Source organism: Nannospalax galili, unplaced genomic scaffold (genome assembly GCF_000622305.1).
Source record: "Nannospalax galili isolate Female #2095 unplaced genomic scaffold, S.galili_v1.0 scaffold173, whole genome shotgun sequence".
Taxonomy (NCBI): Eukaryota; Metazoa; Chordata; class Mammalia; order Rodentia; family Spalacidae; genus Nannospalax; species Nannospalax galili.
Window position 1 is genome coordinate 4,671,800 of NW_008334442.1, and position 20,482 is coordinate 4,692,281.

Sequence of the window (20,482 nt, forward strand, 5' to 3'; positions counted from 1 at the left end):
TCCTATACTAGGTCTTCATGTTATTACTATTGAGAATATGCAAACACTGGCATTGTAACCAAAACAAAACAAATGTATTGAAGAAAAAGAAAAAAAAAGAAAAAAGAAAACCACCCTTTTCTGCTGAAAAATAATAGGCATTTTAATAAAATGAACCCCAAGTTGAATAAAACCATAGCTCTCGATTAATTCCAGGAACTGAGAAAAAGGACTTCACTGAAAATTAACTTTTTATTGATGAATTTAAGAGTATTCACAATATTAATTATATTTCTCCTTATACATTATCTAAGATGCTGAATGAGGGAGAAGAGCTGGCTAGGTACCAAGATCCTGCAGCCATGCTTCAATGAATACAAAAGAATGCTCTACTCTTCAGAGTAATAAATACAGTGCTTTTGCATCCTGATCCAGTTTACTTTAGGAACTTGAAAGTTTTTTGTTTTTTTTTGTTTTTTTTTTTTTTTTTTTAATATCACACATCTTTTAAGTAACCATATCTACTGAGCCCTAATTCTAGGGCTTTCATGTATGGTATCTTGCTTAAATTCTGACAAACACTTACAATGTGATTAATTCCTCTAAGACTGCCATTCATTTGATGTTAGATTTGTAGAAGCACAGAAAAGAAAAGATCAGTGGTCCCAGAGAACTACTCCCCCACCCTCGTTTCACAACCCCTGTCCACACCCTCCTTTCACAAGTCTCTCCTCGATATCTTAGTTACACAATATTTAAGTGACAGTTTGTCTGTAGGTGTGTGGTTGTTGTTCCTAGGTAAAGAAATTCCTAGGAAACTCTAAGGAAAAAAAAAAGTCCAATCATAAAAACCTGGCTGAGTATGATTCAAAGGGAAAAAATGAGGCGCAGTGAAAGCCAGTTTGAGCTGGAAAGATTTGCACGCTTAAGTAATCAGACATGTGTAGCCACTTATGAGGCTGTCTGATTACACGTTTTTAAATATCTGTCAGCACAATCAGAATCACATGCAGAATCCAGCACCCATGAGCACCGTGAAGGTTTGCTGGTCTGTGAAGTCTCAGAATCTGCAGGAAGTGAATCAATTTCACAGGTTGAACGTAGGTAGCTATTGCATAAGTTGGGGAAAGCCTGGGAAGCGGCTCCCGGAGCCTGTGACTCACCGGCTTGGACAATGACACCTTAAGGGAAACTGGAAGCAGCGGTAAAACGGACAGGGCCCCCAGAGAAGGCAGGAAGTACCAGGCAGCAGAAGACGCCAGGGAGCTATAGCTTAGCTGGCGACTTCAGGACTAAAGCTGAACCTAATATCGTTTCTTTCATAGGATCAAACAAACTCCCAGTGGACTTCCCCTCAGTGAACAGCAACCATCTCCAAAGTGCAAAAACAGTTCTTCCCAACCTGCAGCGTTGGTTCTCCCTCTGAAAATGTCGTCGTAAGCTTTCCACTGCGGCTTCAGCTGGTAGGCGTGGATGAACACCACAAACACCACCACCAGGCACATTAGAGGAACAAGCGCCCCCGTGAACAGAGCAGCATAGATGTTGGGGATGGAGCATCTGAAAGAGAGGAGGAAAGGATGACAGGTTCAGTACCCATATTTCTAAACTCAGAATGCATATTTATGGTAGCTCTTTACACCCAGATGTTGGCAAAAGCAAATTTAGGCTTAACAAAGTAAAGCTTTGGTAGGGAAGAGGTTTCTGAGCTCTACCTACTGCTTCACAAAGGAGGATCCTGTGGTACATTCATCTTCAGAGCACATGAATGTTATTATATATATAATATATATTTATATTATATATTTATTTGGTCTTTTTGAGACAGGGTCTCCCTGTAGTTCCAGCTGTCCTGGAACTCACTATGTAGACCAGGCTGGCCTTGAACTCACAGAGATCCACCTGCCTCTGCCTCCCGAGTGCTGGGATTAAAGGCATGTGCCACCATGCCCGGCCTTATTATTATATATTTTTGAAGACAGGGTCTCCTTGTGGTGGCAGCTAGTCTGGAACTCAATATGTAGACCAGGATGGCACCATTTCACAGAGATCCTCCTGCCTCTGCCTCCCAAGTGCTGGGATTAAAGGCATGTGCCACCACGCCAAGAGCCACATGCATGTCATTTCAGAAGACTGTATAGGAAGTTATAGCATTAGCATGCCTGGGCTTCACAATCAGAGTGGCACTGAATCCCAGCACCACATCTTGAATAACTGACTGAGAGTACTTCGCATTTCTATGTCTTTATCTTTTTTTTAAAAAAGGTAGTAATAGTATTTACAATAATAGTTATGAAAATTAAATGAATTAATTCACTAAATTTTCCCCACTATTTCTAGACTTAAGTAACAAGGGAACTCCTCTCCTTTCCACGCATACAGAGCTGTCTCCTCTTTCCCACCCGCTCCTTCCCTCCTTCCCTCCCTCCGTCTATCTCTCCTCCTATCTCCTTTTAGGGAGATGACACCAAAACGCTTCTTCACCTTGTTTTTACCAGCTCCATCCTCTTTGCCTAAACACTGGCTGGGGACCATGTGCGAGAACATATTCTTCAGAGGCAAATCTGAGTGCTACGAGCTGGGGACATGGCTCAGTCGGTCAAGTGCTTGCTGCACAAGCATGAAGACCTATGTTTGAGCTTCAGCACTCCTGTAAAAGCCAGTTATGGTGGCTTCTGCTTGAATCCCAGCACTGGAGAGGTAGAGACATGCCAATCCCTAGGGCTTGCTGGCCAGCCAGCCTAGCTTCATTGGCAAGCTGCAGGCAAATGAGAGACCCTGTCTTAAAAAAAGAAGATGGGGCCTGGGCATGGTGGCTCATGCATGCCTTCAGTCCTTTAATCCCAGCATTCAGGAGGCAGAAACAGGTAAATCTCCATGAGACTGAAGCCAGCCTGGTCTACAAAGTGAGTTCCTATCAAGCTGGGGCTGCAAGGAGGGAAGACAATTTTCCATTTGGAAGCTATACTGCACATCTGTATCTGTTATTTCTGGATTATTTTTGTGGGTTTTTTTTTTTTTTTTTTTTTTTTTTTTTAGACAGGGTCTCCCTGTAGCCCCAGCTGGCCTGCCTCCCAAGTGCTGGGGCTAGGATTAAAGGCGTGCTGCCAGGCATTCTAAGGATTGTTTCTAGTGGGGGTTCCTGAGATTCTTCTCCCATAATAGTACATAGCAGGCAGCATGAAGAGCATAACCTTTTATTGAGGTGTGAAAATTCATTAACATCTCTGCAAGAGCAGTCAGTGCTCTTAACTGCTGAGCCATCTCTCCAGCCCCTCCTTCGTGTATTTAAGTGCACCACACTTGCATAATAGCCATGGAGGGAAGAAGAGGACATCAGATCCCCTGATACTGGAGTTATAGGCGGTTGTTAGTTGCCATGTGGGTGCTGGGAACTGAAACTGGGTCCTCTGCAAGAGCAGCCAGTGCTCTTAACTGCTGAGCCATCTTTCCAGTCCCCAAATTAGAAACTTTTTTTAACCACAGATGTTACCAATCAATCCTAAACACAGCAGTTGAGAAATCTCAAAGGCAAGACCAGCATAGACCACTAAGTTTCCATTGATTAAAATACTAGGAGGTGGGGCTGGAGAGATGGCTCAGCGGTTAAGAACACAGGTTATTCTTGCAGAAGACCTTGGTTCGAATCACAGCACCCACATGTCAGCTAAACATCTGTCTGTAACTCCTGTTCCAGGGGATCCGACAGCCTCTTCTGTCATTCGTGGGCATTGCACACGACACGGGTGCTCTGACCTACATGTAGGCAATACACACATACACATAAAATAAAAATAAATATTTAAAAATATGTTTAGAAGAAAAGAAAACTTCAAAACCCAAAATCTAGATAACTGGAGAAATTCATTCTTGTGGGGATAATAATGAAGTGATGTCTCTATTTAGAGTTTAAACCAGAGGGCTAGAGAGATGGCTCAGTAGTTAAGCGTGTGTACTGCTCTTACAGAGGACCCAAGTTTAGTTCCCAGGGGGATCTGATGCTCTCTTTACTCCCATGCATATACCCCCTGCCCCCATACATATAAATAAAAATAAAAATGTATCTTAAAAATAATGCTTAAACTAAGATGCATTATTAAGGGTTCTCCTTAATTGTCAGTGATAATGAACATGAATCACTAAATGATAAATAAGACACATTTTAAGAGATACTTCAAAACATTCCACATCAGGAAAGAGATGTCAGAATGATGAATTTCCTGGTTTTAGAATTTAATTTGGAAGACAAAAAGCCAGAATCACTCTTTGTATAGCTAGCTCTGTGCAGTGAGACCCATTTCTTCTAAGTTAAAAACCCATGATCAACATGCTCAGATGCCGAGGAGCTCAGAAGGTGGGTGACTGTGACCAGTGATAGTCATGTATATAGAGATTAGAAATGCATGTGAAAACGTCTCAATGTCAATTGCTTTGGAATGAATTCTTCTGTATGAAAAAAAAACAAAAACAAGTATCTTCTTGAAGTCCCTCAAATTAAGGTAAAGAATAAGAACAAATCATTCTGGAAGAACGCAAAGGAAAATAGCTTTAGATACTTAAGTGACAATAGAATTTATTCTCATAATTGTTTTAATAGCTTTTGTATAATCCTCATCGCTATTATGAGATACAAAATGTATTTATCAAATCTGTAATCATTATGCCAAAAAATCTGTATTACTGTAATATTTTGCATATTGTTAAAACTGTAACTTTAATTGTAAAAAAAAGTTCTTGAAGAATTAATAAATGCTTTAAAAAGTAAAAAAAAAACCATGATCAAATAAAAAAGCAAACATCAATGGTTTTGATAAGGAATATATTTCTGCAAGCAGTGGGTATGTTATGTTGTTGGCTCATCATTTTTAACATGGCTTCAAATGACTACCAATCCTTTTTCATTTGAATGACACATCCACAGACAGAATTCCAGAACTGATGAAGGAAGGCGTGAGACATGGGTTCATTCCACTACCTTACTTTTCACTTTGAAAAATGTCAACCCAATTAAAGTACTGAATTCAATTATTGAACCTGTTGAGATTTGAGTTATGAGTATAAACATTTCATACAGAGTGCCATGGCTTTGGTACAATGGAGAATGCGGTCGAGTATCTACAATCTCCTTTGGCAACCAGCAGATAGGAGCTCACCTCTCTATTTGCAAGAATTTCCCAAGAAATTCTTAATCCTTGAAAGCTGACCTCTCAATCAACATGGCATCTTGGTTAAATAATGGAACAGGCAAAGCAGACACCCAGCAGGTCAGAAGTAACTGGGCATGCTCACAGCACCTTTCAGGGAAGAGAGGGGAATCCCCAAGAGCTACTGCTCTGTGACATCACCTTCCCAGTTCTCCTTCCACTCCATGTATGACTTTGCCGTGATGGTTCGTTCACCAAAAGAGCCAGGAATAGTACCCGATCTTAAAGCTTTCCTTTTCTCTGTTTCTTCAGAACCCCATCAGACATGACCTGTCATGAATGTAGGCCCATAAGAGTGCCCCACATCCATCACCCACACAGTTAGTGTGGGCCCAGATCATTAAGGAGGAATGCTTTGGTCCCCCAGCATCTTGATTGGCAACCCTCCTGCTGTCCTTTCTACCAGAGGTCCAGCAGCACTTCAGGACCCTCTCCTTTGGACACATTTATAAAACTGTGACACCATCCATTTCCCTCTCATGATGACAACAACTTTCCTTGTGTGCTACTGACTAGGGGGTCCAGCAACAGTTCTGAAACACAAACATTTGCAAATGAAACATGTCTCCTGGGGTAAGAGACTGGGCTTCCCAGATTCAGCCTATGGAAAAAGGCTGGACCAGAATATGTCACTGCACATCCCAATTATAACACATTCTTAACACCTTATCATAAAATCTCTTTTCACTTCTTTTAAAACTAACAAGCATTATTTTAATAAGCAACATTATCCGAATAGGATTTCTACTGATATGAGGACACTTACTAGATATACTTAAAAGTGCCAAAAATAAATATACTGTATCTTATCCTTAAAAAAGAAAAAAAGCCTTGCCAGTCAGAATCTTCTCCACTCTAACAAAATAGTTGTAAATCCTGGTAGTTTGAGGATTAGAAAGTGATACAGGCACTAAGAAGCTGTGAGTATCATTGTAGAATAGTCTCCAGATGAGGGCTAGGGACCAAGTCTGGAAAAACTGAATATAAGGATGAGCAGACCGAACAGTGTGTGCACACCAGGGCATGTAGCTGTGTAACATGCTGGCAGCCACTGCTTTAGGAACAGACCTAGCAGAACCTAAAAAATAGATGAAAGCCATGTGGATTTCCTTACTTTAAAAAGGTTAGCAAAGCAGGTTCCTCCGAATTCCCAGCCCATCCAGCTTCAAAGGACTCTGGTGACCGTCCCTCCCAGGGCATTGGACAGTCTTTTAGGTTTTTGCAGTCACTTTACCATTTTCACTGTTCCCTTTTAAACTTTCATAGGAACCCCATGCACCCCCCTCCCACACACTTATTACTGACAATCCTAGTGTTTTAAAATCTTGTCAGGACTTCATTCTTTCCTCTATTTTTAGCCAGATGAAACAAGTAGATGCTGTTCCATGACTTTCAGATTTTCCTCTTCCCAGTGCCCACCCCCAGCATTCACAATGCCTTAGGTCACTTTCTAATTTAGTGAAATTGCTACCTCCTTTGGTAGCTCTTTATACTCACTGAAATGTTTTCACTTGTGTTACCTAACGAGTTTTATCAAAATGTACAGGGGTGGCATGGGCGTATTTCATGCTTTCTTTCTGTATGAAGTCAGCTGAGGCAGGAACTCGGAAGCAGAGGCATCTAGAAAAGGCATGTACTCTACTGATAACCAATGAACTCACTGGGATGAACACAGGGAACTCACTGTATGTAAGATTGTGTTTGAGTTCATTTGAATTATATTTTAAAGAACAAGCTGACCCTGGTCAGGATGTAGGGAATGAAAGAGTAATAAATGTTTGTTTCCAAGGTCTTTCTAAGTACTTCTCAATAAGTCAGTGATGTTCACAGGTTCTTGTGCCAACCTGTTTGGGTAACTCTCATCAGTATTTCTTCAGAGATACTGTCTAAAGCAAAAACTAAAAAAAAATCTTTGTTGCTTCCACCAACTTTTTGTCCTGCACATGTAAACTCAAACTGATACCCTACTTTATTTGGAGGGTAACAGAGATGGCCCGTCTGTTTTAGTCCATACATTCAAGGTATGATTAATCCAGAATTGTTCATCCCTTGGTGAAAAATAGTTTCTACTTTGCATAAAAAACGCAGTATATCTGTTCATTGGCTTTATTAGTTGATGAATAAAGATGTTATCCATCACATAGATGTATATCATTTATAAACAAAATCAAAGCCAATATTTAATGTTTTCAATATTTCTTTGCTTTCATGCTCAACTTATTTTCTTTCCAAAGATGATGCTCTCATTCTGCACACATTTTATTTGCCCGTGAATTTATGTATGTATGATGCATATATTTGTGCGTACATATACATTTCCCGGAAAATCAGAGATGACAGGAGAGGCTTAGAGAAGCACTATAAACATGTTCATCCTTTATTTTTTAAATATTTTAAAGGAATAAATTTATGAAGGCTCAGAGTGAAGGAGAAATAACAATTTGGGTTTAACCAATTATTCAGTAGGGAAGTATATCATTGGCTATCATTCTGTTATACAGAATACAATAATTTTCATAGAATCAACTGAATTCTAAAATGCATTTTCCTTAACATTTGAACTTTGTTTTTTTGTTTTCTTGCTTTTTTTCAGACAGGGTCTGACTCTGTAGACCAGATCAGACAGCAACTCCCTATGTAGCCCAGACTTGTCTCAAATTCATGATCCTCATGCTTCAGCCTTATGAGTGCTGAGATTACAGATAGGAGTCACCATACCAAGTGCACATAACTGTTCTTTAAAACACATTGCTTTTGTTAGCGAGAGGGGTTGCACATGCCTTTAATTCCAGCACTTGAAGTCTAAGGAAGGAGGACTGTGAATAAGACCTGCCTGGGCTACATAGTGAAATTCTAGCTCAAAACAGCAACAAAAATATAAGTAAATAAAATATAACAAAACAAAAGTTGTCACTTTTAAACATGCTGAAGCACATTTGTACCAAGTCTGCTTCTGCTCTGTGGCTAGTATTGCTAACTGCATTGACAACCAACCAGAAAGAGGCCAGAGGACCAAAGAGTAAGACTGACACTCATTTTTAAGTGTGTAAAATGTACTCATGTTTCTAGTATTTAAAAAGATTAACAAAAGAAAGATGTGGATATATCAAAGCAATATCATTTTGCTGAATTAAAAAAGAGCAGATATACTTTATTGAATATTAAACTGCAAGAATTTTGAAATCAGATGTATCATATACATTACAAGGTACCATATATTTTATGTGACTAGTTTTTGGTGAATATAACAAAAATGCCCATACCTCTGTCTCAATAAAAAGGTAAATATATTTACAGATAATTCCAAAGATGGACAATGGGCTTAAAATACTAACAGGTTAGAGGTAGCTGATGAAAAACAGTCTGAGAACCATGATGTCCTAAAAGAGTTTTTCCAAGAAAGTCAAGTTTGAGTGGTCTGTTCCCTGAACATGATGACACTGTGCAAATCAACTGGACTGTGCTTGCCAGCTTCGCTCCAGGTAGGTTCCAGCGAATCACACCCCTTAAGAATTTCATCAGAAAAAAGGTCAAGCTGACTTGTTATTTTTTTCACATGTAGCAATGCTCTGTGTTCTTTCATAAAACTAAACAGTTTGGCACTGGAAAATATCATTGTCCTAGAGTGTTCAAAGGTCTTCTTTTCTGGCCAAGATTCTGAATGATGGCTAAAACATTTTTCTGAATAATCACAGCATCTTCTTTAATGTGATGGTGGTAAAATGAGAGGTCTTTATAATTTATAAAAGACAGACTTATAGGAGCTGGAGAGATGGAACAGTGGTTAAGCGCACTGGGTGCTCTTGCAGAGGACCCAGGTTTGATTCCCAGTACCCACAATGTGTCTGACAACTGTCCCTAACTCCAGTTTCAGAGGATCCTCTAGATCAAACACAGCAGCTTTAGGTGGGGCCAAGTATTCATTACATGGGCAGGATACAGCAGTTTCTGAGGTTAATGTTACAGATGCAATGCCTTTTGAAAAGATTTAAAATTCAGATTCAGTTTTATATTTGGACTTTTAATCTGGGATTTCAATGAACTCATTTAAGGATGGCTTAGAAGAAATGAGGACTATGTGACATGTTAGCATAATGTTTTTTCTTTTATCTGACAAAAATGTTTGTAGGGCTTTGGAGTGATCCTTTACAAATACTCGTATAAGAACATTGTGCACACTTTATTTGTAGCCCATGAAAAACGTGCAAAAAAAATTGTATGTGGTTCTGTGCTTACAAGAGTGTCACTGTGGGCCACTTAATGGCATAGATGTTTGAGGAGCAATATACCGATTTCATTTTCTTTGGATATATAGTAAGTATTGGGATGGCCAGATAATATGATAATTTTATTTCTATTTTTCTGAGGAAGCCCCATATTATTTTCCATAGTAACTACACTAATTTACTTTCCTGCCAACAGTGCAGAGGAGTTTCCTCTCATCCACAGCATTGCTGGCATTTATTGTTCCTCATCTTTTTTTAATATTGGCCAATTTAAATTGGGTGAGATGATGTCATCGTGGCTCTGATTTTCATCTCCATGATAGGCATCTTCTCAAATGCACACTGGCCATTTGCATGTCTTATTTTAGAGGCGCCTATTCAGATTTTTTTTATTATTATTATTTTAAAACTAGATGACGATAATGATGATGATGACTGTACTGTTACCTAGAGCTCATCATATATTCTGGATGTTAACCCTTGTTGGGTGAATTGCTTTGCAATAATTTTCTTCTGCTAAAATTTTTTTTTTCCTGAGCTGGGTGTGGTAGCACATGCCTTTAATCCCAGCACTCAGGAGGCAGAGGCAGATGATCTCTGAGTTTGAGGCTAGTCTGGTTTATACAGCAAGTTCCAGTACAGCCAGGGCGACACAGTGAGACCCTGATTCAAAAAAAAACCAAAGAACAACAACAAAGTATTTCCCCAGATCAGTGTGATGAATTTCCCCTTCTATATTTCCCTGTAGTAGTTTTGTAGTTTTATACTTAAGACTTTATTCCAGTTTGAGTTGATTTTCATAACTGATGAGAGATAGAGGCCTGATTTCATTCACTTGCACATGGGATATAAGGCTTTCCCAGCAACATTAATTGTGCTGTATGTTGAAGTTGGGTAGTGCGATGAGTTCAGCTTTGCTCTTTTTGCTTAAGACTGCTGAGATAATTCAGATTCTTTTGTGGCTGAATCCAGTTCCTGGGAATTTCCCAGTATTGAGGGAGACTTCATGTTTCATGTTCTCTGAAGCCCAGATACCTAAGGAATTGTATTACAAAGATGCAGAAGTAACACTTCTGAAAAATCAAGGTGAAGAGTCTAAATTAGATGCTATAAAGAGAGTCAGATACCAAATGATCTCCTTTTTATTTATTTAATGAAAGAAAATGATCTTGCTATTGAGTGTTGGCAGCAGAAACATTAACTGTTGGTTTAAATTTGAAATGTCCCCCACTTGCTTATGTATTTGAGCACTTGTTCCCCAGCTGGTGGTGCTACTTGGGGGCCTGGCTGGTGAAATGCTAAAGGTTACAGGTGCTTCCGGTTCTGGCCAGTGTTCTCTGCTTCTTTGTCTGTGGCCATGTGAGGACCATCCACCACAGCCTCTGCCACCATGATCTCTGCTTCACACTCCTGCTGCCATGGGCTTAGCCCTTCACTCAGGTTTGCCTTCCGGGCAATGGTGTGCTGGGACTCTCTGAAAATGTGGGACCAAATAAACCTTTCCTTCCATAAAATTATTTCTATCAGGTATTTTGTCACAGCAACACAGAGGTAACTAACCCACGGGTAGATTGAGATATTTCTGCTTATATGAAAATCATTTAAGAATGAAGGCTTTGAGGCCAGATGCTAATAATCTTGATATACCTCTTACCATCTTTGTGATTTTGTATTTAGTGTCTTCATATCTCAGTTTCCCAAAAAAGAAAATGAAGAGAACAACATCTGCTTCATATGTATATAGTTAGAACCAAAGGAGTTGAATCAGAGCTATAGGTAGTCAGTAGAGATAAATATGGTTTTTCTTATCACCCCTGACCAAGCTCAAATATTCTTCTTTATGTACTAGACTTAATCATTATGGAAAGAAAAGATGTCAAATATCAGAGCAGGAAATTTGAGTATCACATTTGCTTCTGTATCAGGGGTTAAGTGGTAAGCTGTGTGAGCTTGCTTGGGGGAAGAAAAAAAAAAGAGTCATCCAGCTAACCAGGAAAAACTGCCTGGAAGAGAAGTGTGAAACCTTTTCACACTCTCGTCACCCATCAGCAGATGTTTGATGTGAGTCACTCAGGCAAACTGGATCAGCTGCCTGCATCCACAGCACCTCTGTGTCACGGAAAGGAGGAAAACCTTCCCTTTGCTGCTTTCCTTGTGACTCATAGCTTTCTACAAATGCAGTGTTGAAACTTGCTTCCAGCCTGAAGAGCCAGAGTAAGTTCAACACACTGTGATCACAGCAGTTCTGAGAGCCTGTCTGGCCCAGAAGGGTAAGCATCAGAGGGCTGAGCTCTCTGACCATGGGATTCTCTAGGCACTTGAATGATGGCCTCTTAGCCTCCTGCTCCCATTCCCTGTTCACCTCCAAAGCCTCCAAAGAGGGCAAAGGGTGCTTGAGGGAGAGGCTGATTACCTGAAGGCTTTCTAGAAGCAGACATTCCAGATAGGGTATCTCTTGGGTGGTTCCAGTGCTGACTGTCAGAAAGCAGGTACTTGAAGTCCTCATTACCCTGAACTGTCCACTAGACACTAAACAGCATTTCCTCCTTTCAGAAAAAAAAAATCATAGACTCTTAGAACTGGCCTTGCTTTTGAAGAACCCAAGACCCTGGAGCCTGCCCAGTACCTGACTTCTAAACTCCTAGGCCAGTGCTGTGAAGCCTGTCAGACTCCATGGAAAAATAACCTAAAAGGTTTGCAGGAAGCATATTCTACTGATAATGCAAAATCATTAAAGAAAGGATCCCACATGTTTGTTTTATTTTATATATAAATCCCTAGGGGTGATCTGGGGGAATAAATCATAGAATGAAACACTTAGCATGAACATTTCTGAGGTTAATCCTCACCACTGACCCAGAAGCTTAGATTGAACTCGCTCTTCCCATAAAACAGTTTTTTAGTGACACATTAACATATTTGCAGAAGATATAAAGCCATGCATTTCATCCGGTTAGAGAAAGGGCAAAAGCACAACGAAGGAGCAATGATTCCAGCCTTCAGCCACTCATACAATCCCCCTCCCACTGATGTTCTTTTTCCCTCCAAAAGAAAAAAAATTTGGCTTTGGTTAAACAATATTTTATCATAAGGAATTTATTTTTGTCAACAGGATGTTCCTGTTATTTTCAATTCCTGTAGTTTCAACAACAGGGTTTAATGAAATGAAATGGAACAACAGAGTAATGCTGATTTCTAAGCACATTCACGAATCTATGAGAAAACCCCAAATGGTCAAAATCAACTCTAAAAACTTAAGGTTGTCTCTTCAAGAACTTTTTCAATTTCTTCTCTTTAAAAAAAAAGTATTATGGGGCTAGAGAGGAGCTGGGTTGGTTCCCAGAACCTACATGGTAGCTAACAATCATCTATAACTCCAGTTCCAGGGGAACTGATACCCTGATGTTCTCTTCTGGCCTTGATAGGCACTGCACAACTCAGGTACAATTACATAATGCAGGCAAACCACTCATACACATAAAGTTAAAAACTCCTGTAATTAAAAAAAATTAAATGTATCATGATCTAAAACTCATTTATATTTTTGCTGAAATTCCTCTCTTCTCATTGTAGCCAAATTCTTAATCAGACACACATTCCATCTGGGAGGGATCATCCACTTTTCAATTACAAAATCTTCCTCAGTGTCAGGGTGGCCTTTCCTAACTCATTTGGAGGCCAATTGCATGGATGTGTGGGGAGGATCCAGGAAAAAGAATCTTATATCTAACCCCTTCTTTAAGATTCTATGACCCATTCCCTTTACCGGGGGCTAACACAGTCAGTCCCAGGTACTTTTGAAGACAGAAGAACATGGCAATTTCACAAAATGATAGTTAGAAAGAAAGCAAAGGGCAGTGCTTACAGATGCAGACTATGAATCACACAGGCCTGCCTGCAGATCCGAGCTTCACCATTTCATAGTTACATAATGCCAGTGAGTGACGCTCCCTTTGTTAGCCTCAGTCACTTTGTCTATGAAATGTCATATTTTTTTTTCTTTTTTTCATTAAGTTTGTTGGTTGATTTTGTGAGGTGATGGGAATAAAAGGCTTATCATAGTATCTCTCACATGGAAAAGACTCAAATGCAGGATAGACAACAACTTTAACCTGTGATTTAATTACTTTGAATACTGTCATGTCCACTCACATTATAAAATCATTTCATACAGAAATCATACAACATCAACTACATTCATACTCCACTTCATATGACACTCAAATACTTTGTCAACGTTGTGTTTGTAAACAGCAAGTTTGCCAGAGGTCTTAATGCTCCAAGTTATCACTACCTCTACCCTGGCACCTGCTACTGTTCCTCAGGACAGGTCACATTTCCTTGCGAGGCCCCACAGCAGTGACTGAAATGTTAATTCCACTTCAATATTCAGTTATTTCAAAGTAAGAAGGATCTTTACTTGAGTCCATTGAGGTCGTCCAAAAGTGCCTATATATTAATTCCTAAATTTAGAGTCACAGAAAGGTGAGATGTTGATTCACTTTTGATACTGAGACACAGGTTACTTAATTACTCAGGTGTGCTCATGATGGTTGCTCATTTGAAGTATAGAAAAATGCATACACTCTCAGTGGCCCTCTCTTTCATGAGTAAGCTGTCACTTTTCATAGGTGTGTTATTGACTAAGGGCATTTTCTTTGGTAGTTGAGGCAGCTTTGCTGCAAAGCCTGATCTGGTTTGAATGTTTTCCATCTGTCTAAAATTGATGTTGACACTTTAAACCACAAAGTAAAGGTACTCAATTAGCCTTAGAAAGTAATTATTAGGGCACAACATTCACCAATAGAATTACACTTATAGAAGTGACCCCAGAGAGTTGCCTTACTCTTTTTACCATGTGAGGTTATAGCCACAGGACAACTATCTATAAGCCAGGAAGAATGTCCTTCCTTACCAGACACCTAACTGCTGGTGCCTTGATCTTGGAATTCCTAGTCTCCAAAGCTATGAGAAATGAATGTTTGTTGATGAAGCAACCCAATCTATGCTAGTTTGTCTTAGTAGCTCAATCTGACAAAGCAAAGTTTCTTCCATGTTTTTTTCATTATGTAGGCAAGTGCAATTGCTTCTTTATGATTTCTCCCGTTTTCCTTGTAGGCAAAGAGGTATTTGACCTTTATTATATAAATTTCTAAGGCTTAACTGATATTCCTCAAGATGCATATAAATGCACATTCCCAACACACACACGCACACACACACACACACACCATAAAAATTAAAAATGAGAGAAATAAATCAAAAGGAAATAAACTAAGATGGAACCGGGAGTGGGGTGCTAAAAATGTGCCACACATTCACCCCAGTTTATTAAGTTGAGCAACCATTTCATAGAGAATCTCCCTCCTCTCTGCCTCCCTTTCCCTCTTCCTTTTCCTCTCTTGCTTTCTCCTTCCTCTCTCATACACAATCGTTTAAGAGAAACACAGCTCTTTTCAATATGAGAGCATCATGGTTACTGTATCATATAATGAGCAATGTCTGTAATATTCCATCCATGTAAAATGCACTACTGACATGAGGTTGCCGCTCATTCTATTTATCATGCATTTACTAAACAACAGTTATAAACAAGCTACTTGCTATCCTCTTTACGTGCTCTGGTGGGTAAGAAATGCTTCCTGACTTAGAGAAAGTGTTTCTGTGGAGGAGTGATTCACACTACACAATATCTTACTTAGTGCAGTGTGTTAAGTATGAAAAAGCTGCCTGGGGTGATGTGGAGGCAATCAAAGAAATGAGTGAGTTAGTATGTGTGGAGAAGGTGGATGGTGAAATTAAATTTGCCAAGAACAAAACAAAACAGAACTGATAAGGACATCTGTTACTTTAACAAACTGATACAAAAATGAGTTGGCCAGTCCTGGGAGAGCTGTATTCCCTTTCCCAGACAATGGTAAAGAAAGAGCAATGCTGAAAATTGTTTCAACTTTGTTTCCTGTTGGTTCAGGAATCATCTGTGCTCTTTAAAAGGGAAGTGGAACTTAAGATTTTCAGGAAGATAATATAATTATGATTAATCTTTGTTCCTCTGGGACCATAAAACTTTCAAGGCCAAAGATTTGTGTATGTCTGTCCTGATATTGGGGGCAGGGCCAGAACCAATAAATACACAAAATTAAAATTCAGCCCAGATTTGTTGAAAGATACAAGGATTGTATATGTTACTAATTTTAGAAAGTCAGTTTAGAGAGAAAAGACACATCACTTGTAATCTCCCCAATACAGTCTGTATGAAGACAGATAATCAAGGAGGAAAGCCCCAGAGAGTGATTAACAAGAATTTCAAAAGAGTTCAGACAATCTAGAGATCACAGCTATATCAGGAAGGAAGCAGTTACTGAGCCAATGCTTTCTTCCCAGGACCCTTCAACCCAATGAAAAGACAAGATACAAACCATAGATCAAAACTAAGCAGAAGAGCCTCAGGAAGTGCAATAGAAGTAACTAGCTCACTGCCCCTCACCTCTACTTTCCTTTATTAGCCTCAAACGAATCAAGATATCAATTTAAGAAAGCACTAATACTGCACAAAAGTACCACACTGAACACTGATGGCAGAAGATTTCTGGGGGTATAAAAGGCCTTTGGTATTATTTTCCCTATCTTTTCATTATAAATTTATCCTTTATTAAAAAATAAAAATTTCTCCTAAACTATTACTATAATTTACCATAAATAACTTTATCGGGACTGAAAAACAGTTAAAAAGCTTGAGCCAAAAGGTAGACTCTGACAGCACATTGCAACATATAGTCACCTTGTTATACTGTCAAGAAATAGAACAGTTTCTCATTTGTCAATTCTACTGAAAAGAACACAATGCTATTAACAAAAGAACACAAAAACACCACAACCCATTCAGTAAATGATACTACCAAATGCAATTTTGAGAAGTTATATGCTAGAATGCATTTTTTTAAGTAGAAAGATTCAAGAAAAGATAGTAGCTATTGGACTATAACATAAGCCCAAATCATATGTCTTATTCTTTATAATTTCCCCTTTTCAATGCTCATTCTGGCCATTCGATGCTCTTTGGTTCAAACCACCTGCTCTGGCTTTTGATCAGGCTACTTTGTCCACTTTACTCTTTCCTTCGTCAGTGCTTCAGGCATGGAATGCTGTCCTCCTTCTTCACTACCTAGTTGCTTCTCATCCTTCAAGGCCTGCCCACAACATTCCCATCCTGTGCTCACTGGTCTTTCTCTGACTGCAGTCACCATCGTGATGATCTTTGCATTATAAGAATTTTTGTGGAAATTAAACGACCTACTGGTATGTACTGACCTCTCAAAGTTTTTCTGTCTTTTTGCTTCAAACAGATTAGACGTTTTTCAAAAACAGTATTGTAGCTTTAGTGTTTTGCATGCTGCTCCATGTAAAGCATACTGGTACAGGATAAAGATTCAAGAAGCATTTGTTCTTTCATCTTTAAAGTACTGCCAACCTACACTTTAATAAAATTTCAAAAGGCAAAGTCAATTTATTTTTATTTGAAAATCCTGAAATAACAATATCAAAGCCAGTACAATTTTGGTGTGGATTAGGAGGCCCTTCATTTTTCTGACATCCCTATTTTTACATAACTTATTTAGATTAAAGAACCTTTGTCTACTTTACCCTGAGGTGTGCTCCACAGAAAAATAATAGTTCTGACAATTCATTGCTGAATAATACAAACCTGAAATTGAGATAGTGTTTTTCAACATTAATACTTGAGGGAAAACACCACACTAAATAACTACAAGCTTTTTTGAGACAGGGTCTCCCTGTAGCCCCAGCTGGCCTGGAACTCACTATGTAGACCAGGCTGGCCTTGAACTCACAGGGATCCATGTGACTCTGCCTCCTGAGTGCTGGGATTAAAGGCGTGTGCCACCACACCTGGCTAATAACTACAACTTTTAAAAATCATTTTTTATCAGTAATAGAAGGTATTGTCTTGTTTTGGGAGAAGAAATGTCTTAAATCTTTTAAACCTATACCGTTTTATCTGTTTCAAGTATGCTTAACTTTATTTGTATTGGAAACAAAATTGGCATTGAGAAGTCAAACTGGTAGGACTGGGTTTTGTTGTGAAACACTTCAACATTGAGTATGAACTTAGTGTTCCTCAACTCATTACAAAGAGATCCTAAAACTAGCATCCAATTTGTTTTGGTGCAATTGTGATAATTCTGTGTTCTGAAGAGTTCTGACATAAATATCCAGGTAGCTATAAAAATGCACTATAATATAAATATCTTTTTATTTTTTCATTCATCAAATATTTGTTGAGCCCCTTTATCAAGATAACAGACACTGTTCTAACCCTAGGGGCACAGTCTTATATAAAAGACCTCATTGAAGTTATATTTTTTTGGAAAAAAAATAGATAAAACATGAAATAAATATATTAAACATAATATTGAGCCACAGTCAAAGATATTAAAGACAGCAACAAAGAGGAACAGAGAGTGGAAAACAAGGGCAAAGGAAAGTTCTCTGAGGAGTCACATTTGCAGAGAACATGGTCTAAGAATGTCTGGAAGAATGTTCTAGAGAGGAAAGATTGCAAGTGCAAAAGCTTAGAGATAGGAAAATCAACAAAAATATCTAAGAGGGCTATGTGGAATACCTCCTTTAATTCTCTTAAGAATCCAGCGAGGTAATTATGAACGCTAGCATCTCTATTTCACAGGGAAGCCAGGGCACAGAGAGGTGAAAAACTTGCTGGAGGCTAACTCTTAGGGGGAGGCATTACCAGAATCTGACCCTGAGCAGTGAGTCTGACTTGAGTCCCTCTTCTCACTATGACAGACACTGCCTCTTTAAATGAGGAAGGAGCCGGGGCTGGGCACTGAGCTATGTCTCCTCACAAAAGTTCTAACAAGAACTTCTAGTCTCAAAGTGTATCATTAAGAGGAAAGGGCATCATGTTTCTAAAACTTTAAGTTTTATCAGCCTAAACCAATATAATATTTGATGACAACTTTATCTGGAATAGAGTATCTTCTAGAGTCAAATGGACACATACAGATGGGTGTGTAGACATGGATATATCTCCTACATTGCAGTTAGGGCCTCGGAGAAGCTTTACTTCTTTGTTTACAATGCAGTAATGAAGCCGAGGTGGAACTCTAGCATATCTTCTAGTTAAGAGTTATGTCTGGCTTCCCCAGATGGTGAACAGGAAATTGCAGATACAGAAGGAACTGTGAAGAAAGCAGCCCATACAAAGCTCAGCTTGTTACTGAGCAAACATTAAGAAAAATACTTGGGGTTTCCATTGGCCCAAACTATAGTTTGTTTGTTCTCTTGAGAAAGGAAAAAAAGTTCAGAAATCCAATTTTAAGAACCTCAATAAAGAATTGGCACAAAACAGTGAGTTCTTTCAGCACTGTGAGTCACATGCAGAGCCATCATGGAGGCTGCATTCTGGGGTGCCTCCCATTTATGGGTCCACAAGGGCAAGTTTCTTAAAAGCCTGACATACATCACTTTATGATTGCATAAAGGAAACAGGACTGAGATTGTTTGCTAATGTGTAGGGTATTATTTTTTAAGGGCTGCTATATTTTAAAATGTTTAAATTGTATTTAGATGAAATTACTCCAATTTAATATTTAAAGATAGCTTTTTGCAACATAATTGGCAAAAGCCCAAAATGTATACTGCTTGAGCAATGTAACATTTGTTTGAATATCCAAGGTGGTAGGCGTGGCTCCTGCTTACATAGACAGCTCGGGTCCAGCATTAAGTGACAAAAAGCAGTTTAGATGGTAGATATGGGAAAGGTGCTGGATTTTCTGTCTCAACTTTTGTGATGGTCATTAAAATTTATTAAAACTCACTAAAAAGAGCGTGATGTATCAACTTTTTAATTTAATGTTTAAAATAAGAGATTTTCAGTAGCAAAGCAATATATTAACTCAACTGATTTCAGAGAACTTCAAGTGGGGCTTGGCAAGATCTTTGAACTGAATAAATATGTCTTCCTAGACTAGCAGTACATGGGTTAGAGTGCTTAGCTCATGGGCAAATCAGTAAAACCTACCAAGAGTCTCGTGTTCAAAATATTTGTGCAGTCTTTACACAGCACCTAAATTTGTTCATTTGTTCATCCTGAAAACTACTTCCCAATGAGGAGGTATTTTTAGTGATACTTTCCGGATCTATATGAAAAAGAAGGAAAAATAAATATATTAAGCATGCGTTTAATGTCATGCATCTAATTTGTTTTAGAGCATCATGGGAAAGAAAATGGCTGACAAATTTATTCTCTCTCCCTCCCCCTGTCCCTCCAACCCTCCGTCCCTCTATCCCTCCATTGCTCCGGCCCTCTGTCCCTCCCTCCCTCCCTCTCTCCTCTATCTTGATAAAGTTTTCCTATATGGCCCAGGATTTCAAGAACTTGCAGTCTTTCTGCCTCAGCCTCCCAGGTTCTGGCGTTACAGGTGTGTGCCTCAACACCCACTTTCATTGAATGAAGCTCTTGAATGCTATGGCGGTAAAGATGACAGTCCCCAGGTAAAGTTGGTATTTGTTAAGATATGGCCTCTGAAACCTTCCTCAGCTTCAGAAAGCTTTCTACTCTAAGGTTTGGTTTCTGCAAATACAGAGTTTATTCTGCATTTAGTAAGTTATTTAACCCTAGTTCAGCTTCAGTCTCATTATCACGTAATACAATGACTAGAAAGAGAATGGGAGGCAGAAGGCCGTCTGTAGTTTCTTTGCTGAACCTAAATTCATTGCTCAATTAAAAGACTTCAAAGCTCAAGTAATGGGTTTCATTATGGATTTTTTAAACATATGTGTCATTTTACTTTGCTTTCAGTCAGCCCCTTCACCCTCTGTCCTCCCCGACTGGAGTCAGTATTAATTCTGTTCATAAAGGTGCTGGCGTCCATGTGCTTTTTATTCAATGTAACATAATATTTATAAATCCCATCTTTCAGGATTACTGCTAAAATGGACTCTTTGTTGACGATAATAGTTGAAGACAGTAAATCAGATCATTCAAAATTGCAGCTAATTGGAAATTACAGCAATATATCGCATTGTCATTGT

At 38.9% G+C, this 20,482-nt stretch overlaps 1 protein-coding gene across 1 annotated transcript in view; it reads right to left on the reverse strand.

The window, feature by feature from the left end:
- Adgrv1 (adhesion G protein-coupled receptor V1) overlaps positions 1 to 20,482 on the reverse strand; it is a 595,268-nt gene that overhangs the window by 131,041 nt on the left and 443,745 nt on the right. Inside the window, exon 85 of the mRNA XM_008829347.3 lies at positions 1,382 to 1,539. Coding sequence (XP_008827569.1) covers positions 1,382 to 1,539 — 158 coding nt within the window. The remainder of the gene's footprint in view (positions 1 to 1,381; positions 1,540 to 20,482) is intronic.